The 19,278-nt window shown below is 41.7% G+C and overlaps 2 protein-coding genes across 8 annotated transcripts in view; both read right to left on the minus strand.

The window, feature by feature from the left end:
* The window catches only part of LOC129720866 (cytochrome c oxidase assembly protein COX18, mitochondrial), a 26,346-nt gene extending 21,038 nt beyond the window's left edge, over positions 1-5,308 (minus strand). For all 4 annotated transcript variants that reach the window (XR_008727301.1, XR_008727300.1, XR_008727299.1 and 1 more), the window contains exons 1-2: positions 5,165-5,308; positions 31-553 (exon numbers count right to left, since the gene is read on the minus strand). The gene's annotated coding sequence lies outside the window, so the exon portion shown is untranslated. The remainder of the gene's footprint in view (positions 1-30; positions 554-5,164) is intronic.
* A 1,321-nt stretch (positions 5,309-6,629) lies between these two features.
* Positions 6,630-19,278, minus strand: part of LOC129720863 (protein encore) — a 111,097-nt gene continuing 98,448 nt past the window's right edge. For 3 of the 4 annotated variants that reach the window (XM_055672713.1, XM_055672712.1, XM_055672710.1), the window contains 11 exons: positions 13,586-15,211; positions 13,396-13,503; positions 13,137-13,339; positions 12,851-13,072; positions 12,501-12,793; positions 12,308-12,438; positions 11,839-12,243; positions 11,401-11,785; positions 9,609-11,335; positions 9,448-9,541; positions 6,630-9,338 (listed from right to left, as the gene is read on the minus strand). In XM_055672713.1, the coding sequence (XP_055528688.1) occupies positions 9,265-9,338; positions 9,448-9,541; positions 9,609-11,335; positions 11,401-11,785; positions 11,839-12,243; positions 12,308-12,438; positions 12,501-12,793; positions 12,851-13,072; positions 13,137-13,339; positions 13,396-13,503; positions 13,586-15,211 (5,268 nt within the window). In that variant the 3' untranslated portion in view covers positions 6,630-9,264. The remainder of the gene's footprint in view (positions 9,339-9,447; positions 9,542-9,608; positions 11,336-11,400; positions 11,786-11,838; positions 12,244-12,307; positions 12,439-12,500; positions 12,794-12,850; positions 13,073-13,136; positions 13,340-13,395; positions 13,504-13,585; positions 15,212-19,278) is intronic. The other variant, XM_055672711.1, reaches the window with a different exon arrangement.

Consider the following 19,278-nt stretch of genomic DNA (forward strand, 5'->3'; position numbering starts at 1 on the left):
TATTTTAAAAACTTAAGAAAAATACTGCACCGAGACCAACTCCTGAAGCATCAGTTACCAAAATGGTATAGTCTTTTGGATCATAGTAACCCAGGTGATCAACGTGGCCAAGCTGCCGTTTGAGTGCTTCGAACGACTTTTCATGGTCAGGATGCCACTGAAACTGGTTGGACACTTTCAAAAGTTCTCTTAGAGGATGGCTTAATGTAGCTAGATCTGGGATGAATCTGGACACATATGTTACAAGGCCCAGGAAACTGCGTAGTTCCTCCTTGTTTCGTGGTGCTCGACATTGCAGTAGTGAAGTTATCTTAGCTTCCGAAGGCAAGACTCCATCCGGAGATAAATTATGTCCAAGAAATTCGATCTGCTGTTTTTTTAACTTGCACTTGTTGATGTTGAGTGACAGACCATGAGAGGCTAGTACCGACAAGGTTTTTTTCACCGCTTCGTCGTGCTCTGCTTCGGAAGCACCCCTGATGAGGATATCATCGATAAACACCACTGTGTTACGACAGTCTGACAGGATGCTTTCCATGAGATGCTGGAAAAACTGTGGTGCATTTTTTTTTTTAATAGGGGGGGGGGGGGGGAATGTTTGTAATGATTTATTTATGTACTAATATCTATTCAGAATTAATATTGTGTGTTCTGCCACAAATGGTGACATTTCAACACTATTATATATATTTGTACGCTTTTTTATATTATTGAATGTTATTAGCTTTCGCAGTAGAGTTAATGTAATTGTAGGAAAATTATTAAACCTACTTGTCAAGGAAAAAAAAGGAATAAAACAAAACTTAAAATAAACTTAAAACTATCTTACTGACTATAAAGTGAGCTAATCGTTGCAATTGAGGATAGCAACGATTTTTGTCGGAATTTGTTGATAATTTGGCTTGACATATTTTCTAATGTTTCTACATTAGTGAGCCTATGTAGCTCGTTTGTGCTAAACCAGGGAGGACGCTTCAAAATCATTCTCAAAAGTTTATTCTGAATCCTTTGAAGTGTCTTCTTCCTAGTTGTACAACAACTTGTCCAGATGGGAACTGCATATAACATTGCTGGCCTGAAAATTTGTTTGTAAATTAACAGTTTATTCTTGAGACAAAGTCTAGAATTCCTGTTGATAAGAGGATATAAACATTTGATATACTTATTGCACTTTGACTGGATATTTTCGATGTGCTCCTTGAAAGTAAGATTCTTATCATAAATTAGCCCTAAGTATTTAACTTGATCAGACCAATTTAAGACCACACCGTTCATCCTTATAACGTGGTTATGGGTGGGTTTGAGAAATGAAACTCTTGGCTTATGAGGAAAAATAATTAACTGTGTTTTAGAAGCATTAGGGACATTCCATTTCTGCAAGTATGATGAAAATATATCTAAACTTTTTTGTAGCCGACTGCATATAACACGAAGGCTTTTTCCTTTTGCGGAAATGCTTGTATCGTCACAAAACAGAGATTTCTCACAACCTGGTGGTAAATCAGGAAGATCAGAAGTAAAAATGTTATATAAGATTGGGCCCAAGATACTCCCCTGAGGCACACCAGCTCTAACAGGCAATCTATTAGATTTACCATTTAGATAGTCAACCTGAAGAGTGCGGTCAGTTAAATAACTTTGTATCATTTTTGTAAGGTAAAGCGGAAAACTGAAATTTGACATTTTAGCTATTAAACCTTTATGCCAAACACTGTCGAATGCCTTTTCTATATCTAGAAGCGCATCTCCAGTCGAATAGCCTTCAGATTTATTAGTTCGAATCATATTTGTTACTCTAAGTAACTGATGAGTAGTGGAATGTCCATGGCGAAAACCAAACTGCTCATTCGCAAAAATGGAGTTCTCATTAATATGTGTTATCATTCTATTGAGAATTATTCTTTCAAAAAGTTTGCTAATAGAGGAAAGTAAACTAATTGGTCGATAACTTGATGCCTCAGCTGGATTCTTTTCGGGTTTTAAACATTGAGTGACTTTGGCATTTTTCCATTTCGTAGGAAAATGTGCTAGTGCAAAACATCTGTTAAAAATTTTTACCAAACTGTGGTGCATAGTTCACCCCAAACAAAAGACGTGTGTACCGAAACAGGCCCCAATTCGTTACGAACGTGGTAATGTCCCGACTTTCTTCAGCGAGCTCTACTTGGTGGAAAGCCTGCTTGATATCCAGGGTGGTGAAGTATTTTGCTCCAGTAAATTTCGTCAAGATTTCTTCAAAGACGGGTAAGGGATGATTCAATCTCTGTATTGCCTGGTTAGCGCGCCGCATGTCTACACATAGCCTTAACTCACCGTTATCCTTCATAATCGGTACCAGCGGAGAAACCCATGATGTGGGCTTCATTATAAGTTCGATAATTCCCATAGCCAACAATTCATCTAACTTAGCTTTCACTTGGCTAAGGATGGGAATTGGGCAGCGCCGAAAAGGCTGGATCACCGGTGGAACACCTCGATCGATGGGAAGTACCAGGTGAAAATCTTTAATTTTTGGAAAGATTTTTACTTCGGCTACCCGATTTACGTCTTCCTTGAGTGCGCTTGGAAATCCAATGCGAAGCAGACCTAATTTGCGTGCTGTGAGTTTTCCCAAAAGTGGTTGTTGGCCTCGTTCTATCACGTAGAATGTCATCGTAATTGAGATCGTTTTAGCCCCGTCATCGATTTCGAGATCCGTATCAAAAACAGTGAGCAATTTTAACGGCACTTTGCCACACGCAAGAAACCGCTTGGAAGAATCAAATCGTTGTGAATGAAGGTCAACATCTCTGAGCTTCAAAAGCTCCCACGTGGTATCATCGATTAGGTTGTAGGTAGATCCAGAGTCTATAAGCATCTCGATTTCTACCCCTCCTACCCGACATGTGACATATTCATCACCATCATCAGATATCTTGTACACAGGGAGCTCTTCTTCTTTGACCACATCTCCCGCGTGAACCTCGACATTTCTTACATTTCTGTATCGTTTAGAATAGTTTGGTTGATGCCCTGATCCAGCTCTAGCTGGTGAGTGTCTTCGCTTCTGTCGTTCTTGTCGTCTCTCCGGTTCTCTTTCCAAATGAGTTTTACACATTGTACGGAAATGTCCAGTACGTCGACATCGGTGGCATGTTTTATCTTCAGCTGGGCATATCTCTCCTTCCCGATGTTCAAGTCTACCGCAACAGTGACATCTTGCCTTGAATGCTGGTATTCCAGTGTCCTTGTAAAATGGAAAGTTGTTTTTCCTGACAATTGTTCGATTGACTTCGGTATGAATGTTTGACCGATTAGGTGCCATTTGCGAGGCTTGTTGTTTGATTGATTGGAAGGCATTGACCATTTTCGTAACATTGTCAAGAGTTAGCTGTTGCTTTTCGAGAAGTTTTCGACGAAGGTCTTCTGGTGCGTTTTGAATAACCTTATCAATAATAGCATTCTGACGACACTCTAGTTCATTTGTACCAAAAGTACACTTCTCGGCTTTTTGTTGAATCCTCAACAAAAATTTTTCGAGCGGTTCATCCTTATCTAAAGACATTGTCCAAAATTTGAATCTCTCGAAACTATCGTGTTGTTTAGGCGAAAAGTGCTCGTTGAGTTTGGTTTTGGCTTTTTCGTACGGATCGCAATCGTCGGTGTCGTTCACTCCAGGTATGCCGTAAAAAACACCCTGTAGCTCCATACCCCCAGCAACTGTGCTTTTCGAGAGTTCCCATCTGTAATGTTCGATGCTACCATTACGTTCTCGAACCAACGAAGCCAAGCAATCCAAGCATTTCTAACTTCTGAAGACGGCAAATGTGAAAATTTGAACTGCGGTAGGTTGTATGAGGCGGGACTGAAGAGAGCAATGGTCTGAACAATTTGATCCGAGTCCTCCATCTGTTCCTTGGGAAAACAAAACAAAATTACTTTTTTTTTCCTACATTCCAAGCTCATTCTCAACTAGTAAGATTCCTCAATACACAAATATGACCCGAGTTTAATTAATCACATCTCTAATAGTTACAGTTTATTCTCCTGTATTTTTCCTTTTTTTACCGCGCGTGCCTACAACACGCTTTGATTACTTTTATTCTAGTGAATTTAATCACGCATATGCATTCCTATTACTACAGTTTTACTCGATTCCTAGATGTTCTACCATTCATTTTCAGTGAATTGAATCACAATCATCATTGCATAAAAATCATCGTCAATTGCCCTCTCTCCTTCGCCCTTCCAGATTTTTATTCATAAAAAGTGAATTGAATCACATCCAACAAACCCATACTCGATACGTTCGGTAATATTATTGCGTCTCTGCTTATTCCCCACCCACGGGTATATTCCTAACCAGTGAATTTAATCACGCCTCACTCGCAGACTTTACTGCTCTTGTTTTTCTTTTCCACACCACACCGGGTGATTCGTCGGAGAGAGTGATACATTCTTGAAAATTCAAATGCCACTGGTGATGCACAATGTTACCATCTGAAGAAAAGAACGGTCACCAATATTTCTTATTAATCTTTTTTTTTCCAGCTCCAGCAGATATCATAAATAGGTTTTTTTTTGTTTTGTTTTAACGCTTGAATAATATGTCTAAACATATTTCCAATTTTGAAAATCTTTTCTTTTTTTTTCTTCACAAACAGCTTCTCATACTAAACTAGCGAACCTATACATTAGAGAAATGACAAGACACTCACCGTTAAGGCAACTGTCAACATCAAAACGGATAACGGCAATGCAAAATGATACAACTCGCCCGTTTTGATGTTGACAGTTGCCTTAACGGTGAGTGTCTCGGCGTCTCTCTGGTGTATAGGCTGACTATACTAAACCCAAGCCAGCAATATGGCTGCCATGCACGATTTTGGAATCTATTCTAGTTGAGAACGACTTTTTCTTCCTCACTGGAGGCCAGTTCTATCTTTTTATTTTCTTCAAAGACACATTTACCTTTCTTTTGCACTTGCGGTATAATTTAAAAACTTCAAAGCGCTTTTTTATTCCAAAAACCGGATTTTTCCCAAGTCGCCACTTGTGATAACGACCGATGCACGCTATGAAGTACATTAGAATGAGTCGCAGTGTTCATACACTGCGAGAGTGAACCGTCCGTCGTGAGAGTGTCACATACACATATACAAGGTATAGGGTTACCAATACTTACGTTTGTCATAGAATACCACACACTGGAATGACACAACGTTCTAAATGAATACGAAAAGATGCGGAGGGCGACGACTGTTCTTTGTTTTTTTTTTCTCATAAAGCAAAATGTGTGCTTTACTTTTGTATGCAAACGAGTGCGAAGCAAAAGCAATCTTCAAACGGGCTATTGTTGGCCGGAATTTGAAGGTATGAATTTGCTGCTAATATTTGACACTTCAATCAGTTTAACGAATTTTGTAGGCGATGATAAACAAGCTACTGGATAGCAATTCTTAAATAAAGATCACTTTCTCAAATAAAAACGTGGTTTATTGTTCCTCTTGGTAATGCGTGTGTACGCTCCGAAGTTTTATATGGAATGAATAATAAAAAATGATGATGCAATCCTGATTGCTGTTGCGTGTTCCAGGTTTGGCAACTCTGTCCGATATTTCGTGGAGGGGTGAATCAAACTAAACGTGTACAAATTCCATAATCATAAATTGAAAAGGGCTAATGTTTTTAGTTTTGTTTTAAATTTGCAGAAAGTGATAAAGTTTGAGATAATTAAAATTTCAGATTTGTTTACTGTTTTCTTGTTCAACACTTATTTTATAAGTTTTCATTAATAAATTTTGTGATTTTTGCCCAAATTTATATAGGATAAAATATACGGATACGAATACGGATTGAGTACGATATCATAAATTTTCATTAATGGGGTATCATGGTTATGATTAAAATTAATCCTGGATGAAATTTCAACTTCAAAAATAAAAACTAAAAAAATCTGCTATCGCTTTTTTCACTAGTGACAATTTGCGCAGTTTTGCGCAGCAGCGGACAGTATGCATTTGAAAGCTTACGTTTTTACCTAAATTTTGAATGTAGTCACAACCGTGGCAAACTGCGGCAACTAAACTTTTAAGCTACTTTTCTACAAAAAATCACGTTTTTTTTAATTTTTTCTAGTGTCAGGCCTACTATGACCAAATTTTACAATATCTAATGAAAAGGGTTTGTTTTGCACAATATTTACAACAACTTTTCCTTTGACGTCAAAAAAATCCAAACTATCATTGAAGCTACAGAGCGTTTCAAAGTAATGTACTTTTTTACAAGAAAAAGACAAAAACCGTCAGTTCGCCAAGCTTTGAAAAGTCATAAAAAATTCAGATTTCATGATATTGCGCCCAAATTTGGGATTCAGACACTTGGATGTTATAGCAATAAAGGAAAAATATTATGAAACAGCTAACGAAAAAATTTTTTTTTGGCTGATGGCCAGCGATTCCCCACTATGCACTGTTAACGGACTAACATTCACTCTTTCTACAGGAAACTGAAAGACTTCTTCTGTTTTCCTTAAGTAATTTTTTCACTTTTTATGTCATTTTATTTTGTTTTTGTTAATTAGTTATCTCTTTTTCTTCATCAGTGTATATAAATTAAAATAAATACATCCTTTCATATATAATAACACATTTAATCAACTTTTTTCTGTTTTTTTTCTGCTTTATCGCATTAACTTTTGTTTGCTCTCGTCCTTATCATATTTGTTTTTTTTTAATTTCTCTTTTTCTCTCGCTCGTTTTCACACCATCTCTCGCTTACCTTGAAATTAGCGAACCTATACATAAGAGAAATGACAAGACACACACCGTTAAGGCAACTGTCAACATCAAAACGGATAACGGCAATGCAAATTTATACAGCTCGCCCGTTTTGATGTTGACAGTTGCCTTAACGGAGAGTGTCTTGTCATTTCTCTAATGTATAGGTTCGCTACTTGAAATAGAGACAACAAACAAAAAATGTGTAATAAATCATGCTCATATTGGTAGTATTTTTTTCTTGAAGAATGATTTTATTATTTTTGTCACCCTGTGGCTACATTCGGTCGGTCTGATGGCATTACGTTTCTCTCCTTAGTCATGCCCGCTATCGTTTTTCGTTCAGAACGTTTCGTATGTTTTCTTGTTGTTGGGGGTTTGCTGCGTTCCTTCAACTTTATTTTGGAATTTAGTCGATGAAAAAAGCTTCACGAGTCGGTTGGGTTGCGAGAGGGTCACACGGGATGTATGAATGCGAAACCAGATTTCGCAAGATGAGCAAACGTAAATTGTTTGAATGTTTGGATAGGAAATCCAGCAGTGAACAGGTAAAAATCCTTAAAAACTACCATGTTTCCAAGATATTTTGAAAAATTTCAGAAGCAAAATTCCATTTTTTTTTCAATTCAATTTTTACAAATATGAAATCGTGTAAGCTTACCTCATAGCTGGAGAACCTACACTTTAATCACACCACGTAAATGGTGAAATCGAACACAATTGTTTCATGAAACACAAGTTTTCCAAGATGACAGATTCAGGTCAGAGCCAACTCTGACCCAATCAAAACTTTGTTCGAAAGCTTGGTTCTGTTCGAAAAAAATTTGGACTAGAAGTCAAATGACCGTTTGCTCAGCTTGCCCCCGTGTGGAACGGTTGCAGCGGATAACGCGAGACAAACCCGTGCGCGGTGAGTCTGAGAGTTTTGTAGGTTCAGCTTCGTGTTTTTCTAGGCTTTATAAGTTATTGGATTTTTTGTTTGTTTTTGCTTCACAGATTCGTCCTTCTAGCTGTTAATAATAGCGGTAGTAGTACATAATAAATTGTAATGATAATAGCAATAGTTGTTTGGTTTTTGTATGGGGTTCCCATCCGTTAGTTACACTCACAGATCTTGACTAGTACTAAGTTACTTCTTTAGCTTTGCTTGTTTGTGTTTTCAATATCACCGATTGAAAGGAAGAGATTCAAGTATCTTATTTGTTAAAATTCTTGAAAAAATCGTTACAAGTTGTTTAACGATTTTATTTAGTTTGCTTGTTTAGTATAATGTTTGTTGCTTAGTTGCGCATTGCTGCGTAGTTCATTTGCATTTACGAATAAATAATCGTTATGTTCCCTACTGTATTTACTAACGGATTACGCTTTGCTTGAGATGCCTATATAAATAAATTTTATATAAATTTGTAAACGGCATGATCGGAGAGTTCCTCTACTAATAATTACGTGACGCTTTTTGATAGGAGATTCCTCTTTAGTTTCGCTACGGGCGTTCAATTCTTTTCGTACTCACACCTGTAGACTTGCTTGTGTAGATAATTTGTAGGTAAACTAGGATGTTTCTGTTCCGGTGCCACGCTCACGGTTTCGAACTCTGGCTTCGTCCTCAAACAAAGTATTGTGGGCGGCAGTATCGTATTTTCCTCAGCCTTTTTTCATCCACCTATCAAAAAACCCATCGTCACGTATGATCTTCTGTCTGAACTTTCTTTTGCCACCGATCTTTTCATTTTTATTCTCAGTTTTTTTTTGTTTGTTGATCACTGTTTCAGGATCTCTTATTCATGTTTAATTCCACTATTCAGCGTTTGAAATTATTTTATAAATAACTCGCATAGCGTTGATTGAATCACTGGTAGAGCGTCTTACCGTTTCGCTTTTTCACTCTAATTTTCTTTCTGTTTGTATCAGTTATCAACTGTCTCCTTAACCCTCTAGTTTAGCTTCACTGTTATTAATGTAATAATAATAATAATGATCATATCTGTTTATATTAATATTAATTGATAATAAAATAAATGGCATTTTCACGGGCGATCAATTCCCTCATCCTAGTCGTTACCAATCCGGTGACCCTCTGGCGATTACCTGCACTGCACCATCCCGCAGGAATCAACGGATCGGTGCATTGTCTCCAAGGTCCCACTTCAACCGCGTCATACCAGCTTGGCTGCATGTACCGTTTCAAAGTGTCTGGTCTTAAAAACAATCTCCGAGGAATGGGAAACTGGTCTCTCTCTTTCTCTTTCACTGTCTCCTCTACTACTTCGTCGTGTCTTATTTAGAGCTTTTGTTTGAATATTTAGCGTGTAGCATTGTGTGGTTTTTGTGTGTGAGAGTGATTATGTGGGGTGTGATTCTAATCACCTAACGATTAGCGTTTTTAAACAGTGCGTTCTATAGTTTGAAATCATCATCCATGTTTCGCTGACTTTCGGCATCATAATTAATTACGGCTTGGCTACACATCTAGAGAACTTGTTCTCGACGTTCGGCTAGGAAGCGTTTATCTTGGCGCCTTACTGCCGCCCTTGTGGAAGCTGCTGCTATGCTGAGGTCGTGGTGTGTACTGTCGAGACGCTAGAATGAAGAAAAGTTAGAGGCAAGTTAGAGATTTTTAGTCATTTAGGCATGAACTCTGTTAAAACAACATGTGTTGGAATGATTGAAACAACCTCGAAAAACTCACCTGGCATCACCATGTTCATAGCTGGATAAACACCAGCGATTGGACGTATTTCGTTCGGAGGCGAACGACGATTCGGCGGCAGTGCTAAGGAGGGCTGAACAAGAAAAACATTTCACATATTAAAAACTTTACATTTAGCAACACTAGAAACATATACTCACATGCGTGAAATATGTCTGTCCTATTTTAACGTACGACATCCCGGCAGCATTCAGCGGAATCAGCTGCGAATGGTACGGCTCGATGGCAGCTGCACACGCGGCCGCCGCAACCGCCGCAGCGGATTGAAGCGCACTCGACGGTACCGTATGGGCAGCGGCAGCAGCTGCGGCGGCTGCCGTGGCTGCAGCAGCATTAGCCGTCTGGTGTGCGTGATTGCTACCGTTGCCTGATCCGGAGCCGTTTCCCGAGAGGCTGGATCCGCCGTTGTTGCTACCAACACTGCCTCCACGTGTGCTGTAATAGTGGGGCTGCTGCTGCTGATGCTGGGGTGGATAATATGGATGATGTGGCTGCCCAGAACCGGCAGCGTGTGCCGGCTGATGGTGTGGCTGCGTATGATGGTGCACGTGATGCTGTTGTTGCTGCTGCTGCTGCTGGTGATGCTCGTGCATCGATGACGATGTAATACTGTTTGGTGAGTTGTTGCTCTCCGTTGAGTTTGTGCTGGGCGTGTTTCTACTGTTTGCGTTAAAATTGTTAAAGTTTCGTTTTAAGTCTAGATTTGGTGGCTTGCATGAACGGTTGATGCGTGTCTTATCGCTAGGGTTGGTATTACTAGTAGTATTATTGGTACTATTTGGTAATGTTGGAATCAATGGTGGCTTGGTCACGCTTGTCTGGCCATCGGATCGCGGTTGTCCCTTCGGCGGTTGACCCAACATCTGTGGGCCGTTGCCATTATTGTTAGAATTCTGATTGTTCCCTGTATTGTTTGTGTTGCACGCGTAGCTCGAATTCTTGGGACCGTTACTCCCAGTGTTTTGACTCTGGGGACAACCAGTACCCTGGTAGCCGCCGCTGTTGGGTGTCATCTGGCGACTGTTGTTACTGTTGTAGCTGAAAAAATTGCTGCCATTCTGGTTTGAACGTTTTCCTTGGTAGCCACCACCCGATCCGCCACTGCCTTTGCGTTCGTCGTAATTATGGCCACCAGTGCTATTTACACCGTAGTGGTAATGACCAGCACCACCACTACCAGCACCGGAGGAACTCAGCTGAGGGGCATAACCGTTGGGAAGCATAGGAGGTGTGGCAAACAGAGGCGGATTTTTGGCGTGAGGAGGCATTGACAGAGGCAAGGATAGAGGAGTGCTTGGCGTGGACTGCGGTGTGAGAGCATTATTATTGCCTGTGCTAGAGTATATGTTATTGGATGAGCCATTGCTAGACGGCAACGATTCCGGATTGCCCTGATTGGACTGCGAATGTGGATGATAGCCAGTGCTGGCAGCCGCTGTGGCAGTGGGCAGTATTGAGTTCACAATTGTCCCGCCGGTGGCTGGATGATGCGGGTGAGGTGTCATGGGACCAGCGAACGGAAGCATGTTTGAGTAAATCGGCTGCGGGATAGCGTACATTGGACCGGTCGTTGGATCCGGAAGGGGCACTGGAATATTGGTTGCGAACGGGGATATCGGTACAGGAGTTACCGAGCTGCTCTGGTTTTGGTTCTGTGATTGATGGCCACCGTGACTGGGAGGAGTTGTGTTGCGTTTTCCGGTATTGCATGGCATCGGAGCAGGACCACTCGCCAGCATGGCACTGTTTGCGGGGGTTTGCGACACCGAAGGTGGCATTAGAAGCGGTGTACTGCCAGATGAGTGTACGGGCGCCTGAGGAACGTAGTATGTTATCGGCTGATTCCAATAGTTCTGATACGCTGTACCTAAAACAACACAAATTCAAGAACAATTACTATGAACTATTCGACAAAAATCTCACAATGCTTACTGTTAAATGGATAGCCTATGCCGATGGGGTATCCAATTGGATACTGTGGTAGATGTCCAGCACTGGCAGCAGCCGCAGCTGCTGCGGCTGCGGCAGCGGATGCTGGTGTTGCAGCTGAGAACTGCTCCGAGGAGTACATCACGGCTGTATGATTCTGATAGATTGGGGCACCGCTGTAGGCCGCTGTAGGAGTGTACGCGATGGGTAATACTGAAGAAGTTGCCCCTGCTGTTGCTGGGTAAAGCGATGCACCCGTTGTGGTGCAAAGATTCGGATCGCGCTGTTGATCGTACACAGGAACAAAATAGCCCGTCATCTCTGGATCTATCGTCGATGGATATGTATACACTAGAGGAGAAGGTACAGCGTAGATAGTTCCGTCCGGCTGCAATGGGATATTAAATGTAGTCAATATTAAACTGAGTTCGCGCTTCTTACCGCCGTTTGATATGTTGTCGAAATTCCCGGTGTACCGGAGCCGTACATTGCACTTCCGGTGACAGGTGTACTGCTGCCGTTATCACCGTAGTTCACTGTATAACCACTGTTGGGCGTTGCCGAGTTCGAATAGCTGGTTAGAGGGACTGGTTGTACGACATTGATCTTGCCGGTTTCGTCTTTTTTGTCTGCATCTTGGGAATTATTACTGCTAGCGTCGTTACCATCATCTGTTAGTCCATGTTGAAGTACATGTTCGGGATGAAGATTCGTTTTGTTGCCTTCGGTAGGATCACTCAAGCCCAAAGTGGCCAGAAGTGTCCCGGCTGTGTCGGGGTCAGCCATGATAGGAGTCAACGCACCCACCAGTGAACCATGTTCGTCATGGTTTGTATTCAGATTTACCTTGTGAAAAAAAGTTTACATTTATTTTTTTGTGTTTATGAAAACAAAATCCACTGATACTTACTTCGTTCAACTCTAACGGTTGTAATTCGCTGGCCTGCAGCATGGGACTAGTCGCCTGATGCTTCTGAAGCTTCAGTGTACTAAGTTCATTGGTAGTTTGCGAGATTTCTTCACAGAGACTAGAGTTTTCCACTGAGAAAAAGAAAACACAAATATGATAGCTGATGCACAAAGAAATTGGTAACTCTACACACCATCAAGATCATGATTATCTTTGGAACATATTTTGACTGTACTCGTCGTTTCATAATTGAGCTCACTGCCGACCTCCTCGGCGATGGTTGTAGTGGTACTGGTTTGTTGTCCACAATCGTTTTTACCAAGAGGCAGATCGATGGAACTTTCTAGAGAACTGCTACTGTTGAGAGCACTATTTCGATTACTAAAGGATTTCTGCTTCTCAAACTTTTTCTTCTGAACTCTTGGCATGCTACCGGGGAGATTTGCTGTCGCTGGTAGGTTAAAAGGATCGAAGTGGTAAATTGATCTGAAAAACAAAATCGTTCCAGACTTGAAATGAACATGAGAATTAATTTCCTCGTACCCGTCCTGATTGACGATTGGCTGCAGCGTTTGTGGGTCGATCAAAACGCTGCCTTTAGGCACGCTTGCCATATCGGTTACCGCCCAGACTACTCCGCACGTTGCTGAGGGAGATTGTACGCACGGTTCTGGCGTATGATCTCCGCTACCATAGCCGGTTGGAGAAGGTGTCACCGAGTCGGATCGAATCGATTGCGTTTTATAGCTGAAAGTAAAGTATGATCTATTGAGTGCGATCGTGACCGCTGCCGTACGTGAACGGATTACCAGCGCTGCGAAAAACTTACCCACTGCTTGACGGAGACAGCCGCCAGGGTGTGTTTGTACTAGCATTTGAGTCTTGCTTGGAGAATAATCGTGCACCGGCGCTTTTGGTGGATGTTATCGAGTCCCCACGAAGAAGCGGTGCGTTCTGCGATGAACCTCCGTAGCCCCCGAAGCTGTGCGATTTCGATACGCACGGTCGTTCATCCGGTCGGCCGTCAATCGACTAGGAATCAGAGAAGATATTATGCCATATCATTTTTATTTAACGTGAATACCAACCACCGATTGTACTTTCAAAAGACGATTGTTTTGTAGTTTCGGACGCCCGTTGATTACGTCGGCATTTTCGGCTGATAACCACTGCCAATGTTCCTCGGTACCCCCATCCTGGGCAAAGATGAGAAAGCGTTGCTTATTTAATCAATGTTTTGACAATTTAAGAGAACTAATTTCTAGAAGGGTGACTTACCTCTCGATGTTTGAATATTCGCCGCTTAATCTTCTCGTACTCTTCCTCGCGTTCTTCGAAGCTTTTGGCCTTCCGATCGAGCACACCCCGGTCGGGACAGTGCAACATGCCGTACCGGTACTCGTCGAAGCTGTGGGTGTCCCGTTTCAGAATGGACTTTCGCGGTTCCTCCGAGAAGCTCTCGTTGATGAGCGTCTTGAAGCGAATCTCCGGTATTCGCGTCGCGGGAGTAACCTCCGCGATCACACTCTGCTGGGTGGCGTCGACGTTGTGCTCCATTCCGAAGTATGCCGCCACACGGTGAATCAGCATTCGATTGTAGGAAGACATGGGCGGAAACTTGATCTGACTGCGGCTGCGATCCATCGCTAGGGCCTGCAATTCCTTTTCGATTTTGATCAACATGTTGCGATCTTTGAAGTTTTTGTTGAGCGTCTCTTTGAAAAATTGGATCAGATTGACGCCACTTTGGTCAGTAAATTGCTCGCAGGAATTGTCACGCGAAAGGAATCCAGAAGATCCACCGCCTCCTCCGCCACCGCCACCCCCGCTAATGGATCCACCATCGGCGCTGGATGACGAACCGCCGCTCATGTTTTTAAGGCGAGGTTTGCTCCCTTTACCCGTCGCATTGCCACCAATTGTTCCTCCGCCTCCTCCACTTCCGCCACCACTGCCAGCTACTATTCCGTTGCCTCCGCCGCCAGCACGGTGTTTTTTGTTGCTATGAGCACTACTTGTTAGATTACTATTAGAGCTACTATTATTTCTTATAAGGCTATCAGTAGGACTTTCACATTGTATATATCGATTTTCCTCGTGTGAAAAATGTATGTTTAACTGATTGTTAGAATCATTATTATTAGCACTAAAATTAACCTCACGTAGATTACGACTTTCGTTATCACAATAGTTATTATTAGATGATGATACTGGCGACAATGATGACTGGCTGATGGTGGCGTTGGCGATTGCTGGTGCACCAGCGGATGCAGCTTGGCCGGACTTATTCTGCTGATCTGTGCGTTCCACCAGCATCGGTCCTACCGATTTCAGATCTTTCAGTTCTTGATTGATTCCTCCGTCACTGCTGGTTTTGCCAATTTTTCCACTATGGTGGTGATCTGTTTTTTCTAGATCATTTTTGGCGAATCCAGCGGCATTTCCAGTGTTGTTGCTTCTACCATTGCTATTTTTGCTGCCACTGTTGTTGTTGTTGTTGACGTTACTATTGCTGTTACTGCTCCCGTTGTTTGGATTGAACGACGACTTCGGAGGAGTTAGTTTGGGAAAATCCAAGTCCAACTGGCTCTTGCCACCTCTCTCTTCGCCACCATATACGATAATGTTGGGCGAATGTTTGCCCGGTTGTTTGCTGCTGTAGTCATTGTTGTTGTTATTGAATAATCGGGATTCCGATACTGGTGAGTGTGAGCTACTATTGTTAGACTGCGGTTCGCTTGTTGCGCTAATAGACAACAGCGTGTTTTGCTGAATGGGTGAACCATTACTGCCGTTGTTACTATGCTGATCAGATGGTGACCGCGGTGTAGGCGTTCGGGGAGGAGATGTTGACTCACGCATGGCGTGACTTCGGGTTAAATGCTTGCCTTTGCCACCAAGAGTCTGAAAAACGGGAGATAAAAATAGAAAACAAATTTGAGTCAATCGATTTAGCGTAACTGACCGGAAAAAATATATCAAACAGCGTCAATAAATCAAAACCGAAGGTAAACATAATGGAGACCCTATTTCGTTGAAGGGTGACGAAAATAAATTTGGTTCAAATCGTAACCCAACGGTGAATTAGTTTAGGCTCCAGTAAAGATACAATATCGGTCCACCCACATCGTCATCGTCATCATCTTCGGAAGAACCAGTCATAATCGGTCATGATCGCGCACGTCCAACTCGATTAGGGCTGAGATGCGGTGGCGTTTATTTAACCTTCATACGATGCGATTTGATTCACTCACTCATGTTTCCACTTCCACTATGCAGTAGCTTGAGTACAGCGACTCCGACGACGACGGTGCGTTCTCTTCAAACCACAGCAGGTTGGAGTATAGTGATGATGGGAAAAGATGATCTGAGGGAAAATGATAAAATATTGCCTCCTCGCTGCAAAGCGAAGCAACCACCGTTATTTCTGGGAATTTATAGCTCCTGAACAGATGGTTGCGAGTTTTCCGTTTAGACACGCATGTTTGCTCGTGGCATTGGCAGTGAAATCTGCCCACCTTATTCTGTGCAAGAGGGAATTGTGAATGAATTTTTTTTGCACCGGGAATGTTCGGGACCATGTTTGTGATGAAATCGATTAATTAGTTTTTTTTTTGTAAATTCGGGAAAAGAGAAGATTGCTCTGTGGTAGACAGGGGTCACGGTAGATTTCAAACGTCTTTTTTGCTTCTACTTTGGCTCGCAATCAAAACACATTCAAAATGTCAAACGAGTACCTGCTACCGCGACATCTTCTTCCATGAACGTAGTTTGTCTTGTTTAGAAATAAGAATTACGCACGTTATGTGCGAAGATTTTGAAAACTTTCAATAACATTAATTTTGTAATATTGTTTTTTACCAAAAATAGTAATATGGAATCAAGCAGACAGAATTGAAAAAAATAACATTAGCACACGGCTGTTAGCGATTGGCACAACAACAATAGACCGATATTGATTAAAAAATACGCAAAATTTTAGAATTTCAATTATGTAAGTAGGAAATTAGTTTCCTGTCTACACAATTACAAGCGGCCCAGGTTTGGTAACCGCGAAAAACGATGTGGAAATAGTGAATCATTCCAGCTGATGTTGACGGTTGTTCAACTTTTCCTAGAAAACCATTCCCCAGAAAATAAAGTGTCGAAGGATTTTCCCCAGAATGAACCATTCTCCAGAATACCAAATCCCAGAATATATTAGTTACCAGAATCCTAAACCCCTGAAAGTACTAGTTACCAGAAAACCGTTTCCCAGAATGCACCAATGCCCAGAAAACTATTCTCCAGCATCACCGTAACCAGAAAAAAAAACAGTATTCAGTTATAAAATTGTTAACATTCTAAATTATTTGACATTTTTAATCACAACTTGCGTACCTGACCCCTCAAGAGCCGAAAATATGAAAATTCTTTTACCTGCCATTCCGCAAGTTCTAAACCGAATTTGATCGAACCTTTTTCAATTGATCACAAATTTATCATAGTTTTTGGGACATTAGGGGACATTTGTTCCGGATTTATCGAGGGGAACAGTGGGGTAAGTACCCTTCAAAAGACACAGGCTAAATTAAAAACGGTAGCGAAGCCTTGCTTCAACATATCAAACTTCAGGGTTTTGCAAAACAACACTATTAACGATCGGTATTTCGCCACTTTGTTTTAATTCGAAAGTCAGGTTTCCCAGCGGTGCCAGTTCTGAATTGACTGTTTATCGATGACTGCAGCCCAAGCCGGGAAGCGTATAGAGCGCGCCTGCGCGAGGCGGACGAACGGGCGGCTCACACCACCACACGGCCGGACGCCCCGGAGTGCGTTGAGGCAGAAGCGCCGGCAGGCCCACGGAAGCGGGAGCACGACCGCAGACCCGCGACCCGGCAGTCCCGTAGCCCGAGTCATCGCAGTCTTCAGAGCCAATCCTTATCCCGAAGTTACGGATCTAATTTGCCGACTTTCCTTACCTACATTGATCTATCGACTAAAGACTCTAAACCTTGGAGACCTGCTGCGGATTCGGTACAAGCTGTTAAGAGTTTGCGTGCCCCAGTCTTCGATTTTCAAGGTCCAAAAAGAGAATATCGACACAGCAATTCAATACCATGCTCTATTAGCCTGTCCAACCATATTTCTCTATGAAAGACTTCTATGGCTAGTATGACTGTTAAACAGAAAAGAAAACTCTTCCGATATCTCTTGCTGGCTCCTCGAAGGAAAGGATTCAGGTTGCCATGGTTACAAAGGCGCTACCGTTTCCGGTGTGCATGCCAATGCAAACGTATACTCAACAGGCTCCGGAATTGTAACCGGGTTCCCTTTCGCTCGTTTAATATATACTAGTGGAACGAACGAACCTCTACAGAGGTAATTTCTGCAGGGGGGCTGCCCCTCATGTGAACTAGATTCACCGAATTAAGATAAGAAGGGGTATTTTAGATTTTTGGTCAAGGAGCCTCAGAAATCAATTCGCTACTGTGTGTTTGTGGTCGACTTGGGATGTTCATTCAGTCAAAAACGATCACTGAAAGTTCTCTGATTTTATAACTATGGCCTGGTGTCAAGCGCTTACTTATTTACTCATGAAAGAACAAATGTATGAGTTGACAAGAAGTTGATTCAAATGATAGAATCGTTATAAATTTCAGATATACAAAAACTCAGTTTTAACAGATTTTCCATGTTAAAGAAAATAAAAATGCATATTTCTTCGTTTTTGGATAACAGTTTTCTAAAAAACGGTATTTTCTGGGTAATAGTTTCTGGGCATTGGTTCATTCCGGATTATAACTTTCTGGGGATTAGTACTTTCTAGGTAGCAGTTTTCTGGTGATTGGTACATTCTGGGATTTTGTTTTCTGGGGAAAAAGCTTCGGCGTTTTATTTTCTGGGAAATAGTTTTCGAGGAATTGTTATACAATCGATGTTGACAACATATAAAACTTCTACGTTAATCGCCGTCACATCAGGGCTGGTAACAGTCAACGATGTCAAAAATAGTGATTTTAGCAACTGAGTTGATGGAAAAAGTGACCAAAAATGGGGAGTAAAAGTGACCAAATAGTGACTGAAGGTTGACGAAAACGAAATCAAGCCGTTTTCAAACCACGTGAGCATATTTTAATCAATTGTTATACCCCTACCTTCCGTGGTCCCTGTTCCGTCCAGTTTTAATTACGTGGTCTTTTCATTTCGCCGAAAATGTACTTTTTCCACCATAACACGTACAGACTATTTTATCATTATATATGCATCTACACTTCGATGAAAAGAAATCTGTTCAAAATTACTACTGCAGTTTCTGATCAAACATAATAAATACATGTTTTATACGAGGTACAGTTAATCAGCATAGCATCAGCTGAAATTGCATAAAGAACCGTCAAAATGGTGCCTAAGGTAGCAAGCCATTTTCAGTTTAACGTAGCTGGCCACGCCCAATACAGATCAATAGAGCAAGGGATATCAGGAGTGTCAGTTTAACACTTGTAGCTACTAGAGACCGAGGTGGAATCCTCTGCATCATCCACCAGTATCGAAGGAAGGAATTAGTGTTAGTGAAAAGGAATAGATCTGGATCCATCGAGGTTGATGGTGCGATCTTTTCTTTACAAATTCGCGCACGTCATGGTTACTTCTCGGTCTCTGGGCACTCGGCCTCCAGGAGACGATATAAATAGAACCGCGCCACGATCGCTGCATCGGCAACCTACCAGTCGTTAACAGTCTGTATCACACCAAACAATATATTCCCGATATTTATTGCGAATAATTACGATATTTTGTCGCGATTGATTCCATTTTTTTCGCGATTAAACAATTTACTACGATATTCATCGAACGAACGAAACCTACTCTGAATCGCAACGTGCTGGAATAGAACCAACGCACAGTGCACAGTGGTCCAATATGGCAAAAAGAGGAACTCAATTCCATAGCGCCTTTCACCTTCATTCTAGCTTAATAGTGTCTTCGAA

This window comes from Wyeomyia smithii, chromosome 2 (assembly GCF_029784165.1).
Source record: "Wyeomyia smithii strain HCP4-BCI-WySm-NY-G18 chromosome 2, ASM2978416v1, whole genome shotgun sequence".
NCBI classification, from domain to species: domain Eukaryota; kingdom Metazoa; phylum Arthropoda; class Insecta; order Diptera; family Culicidae; genus Wyeomyia; species Wyeomyia smithii.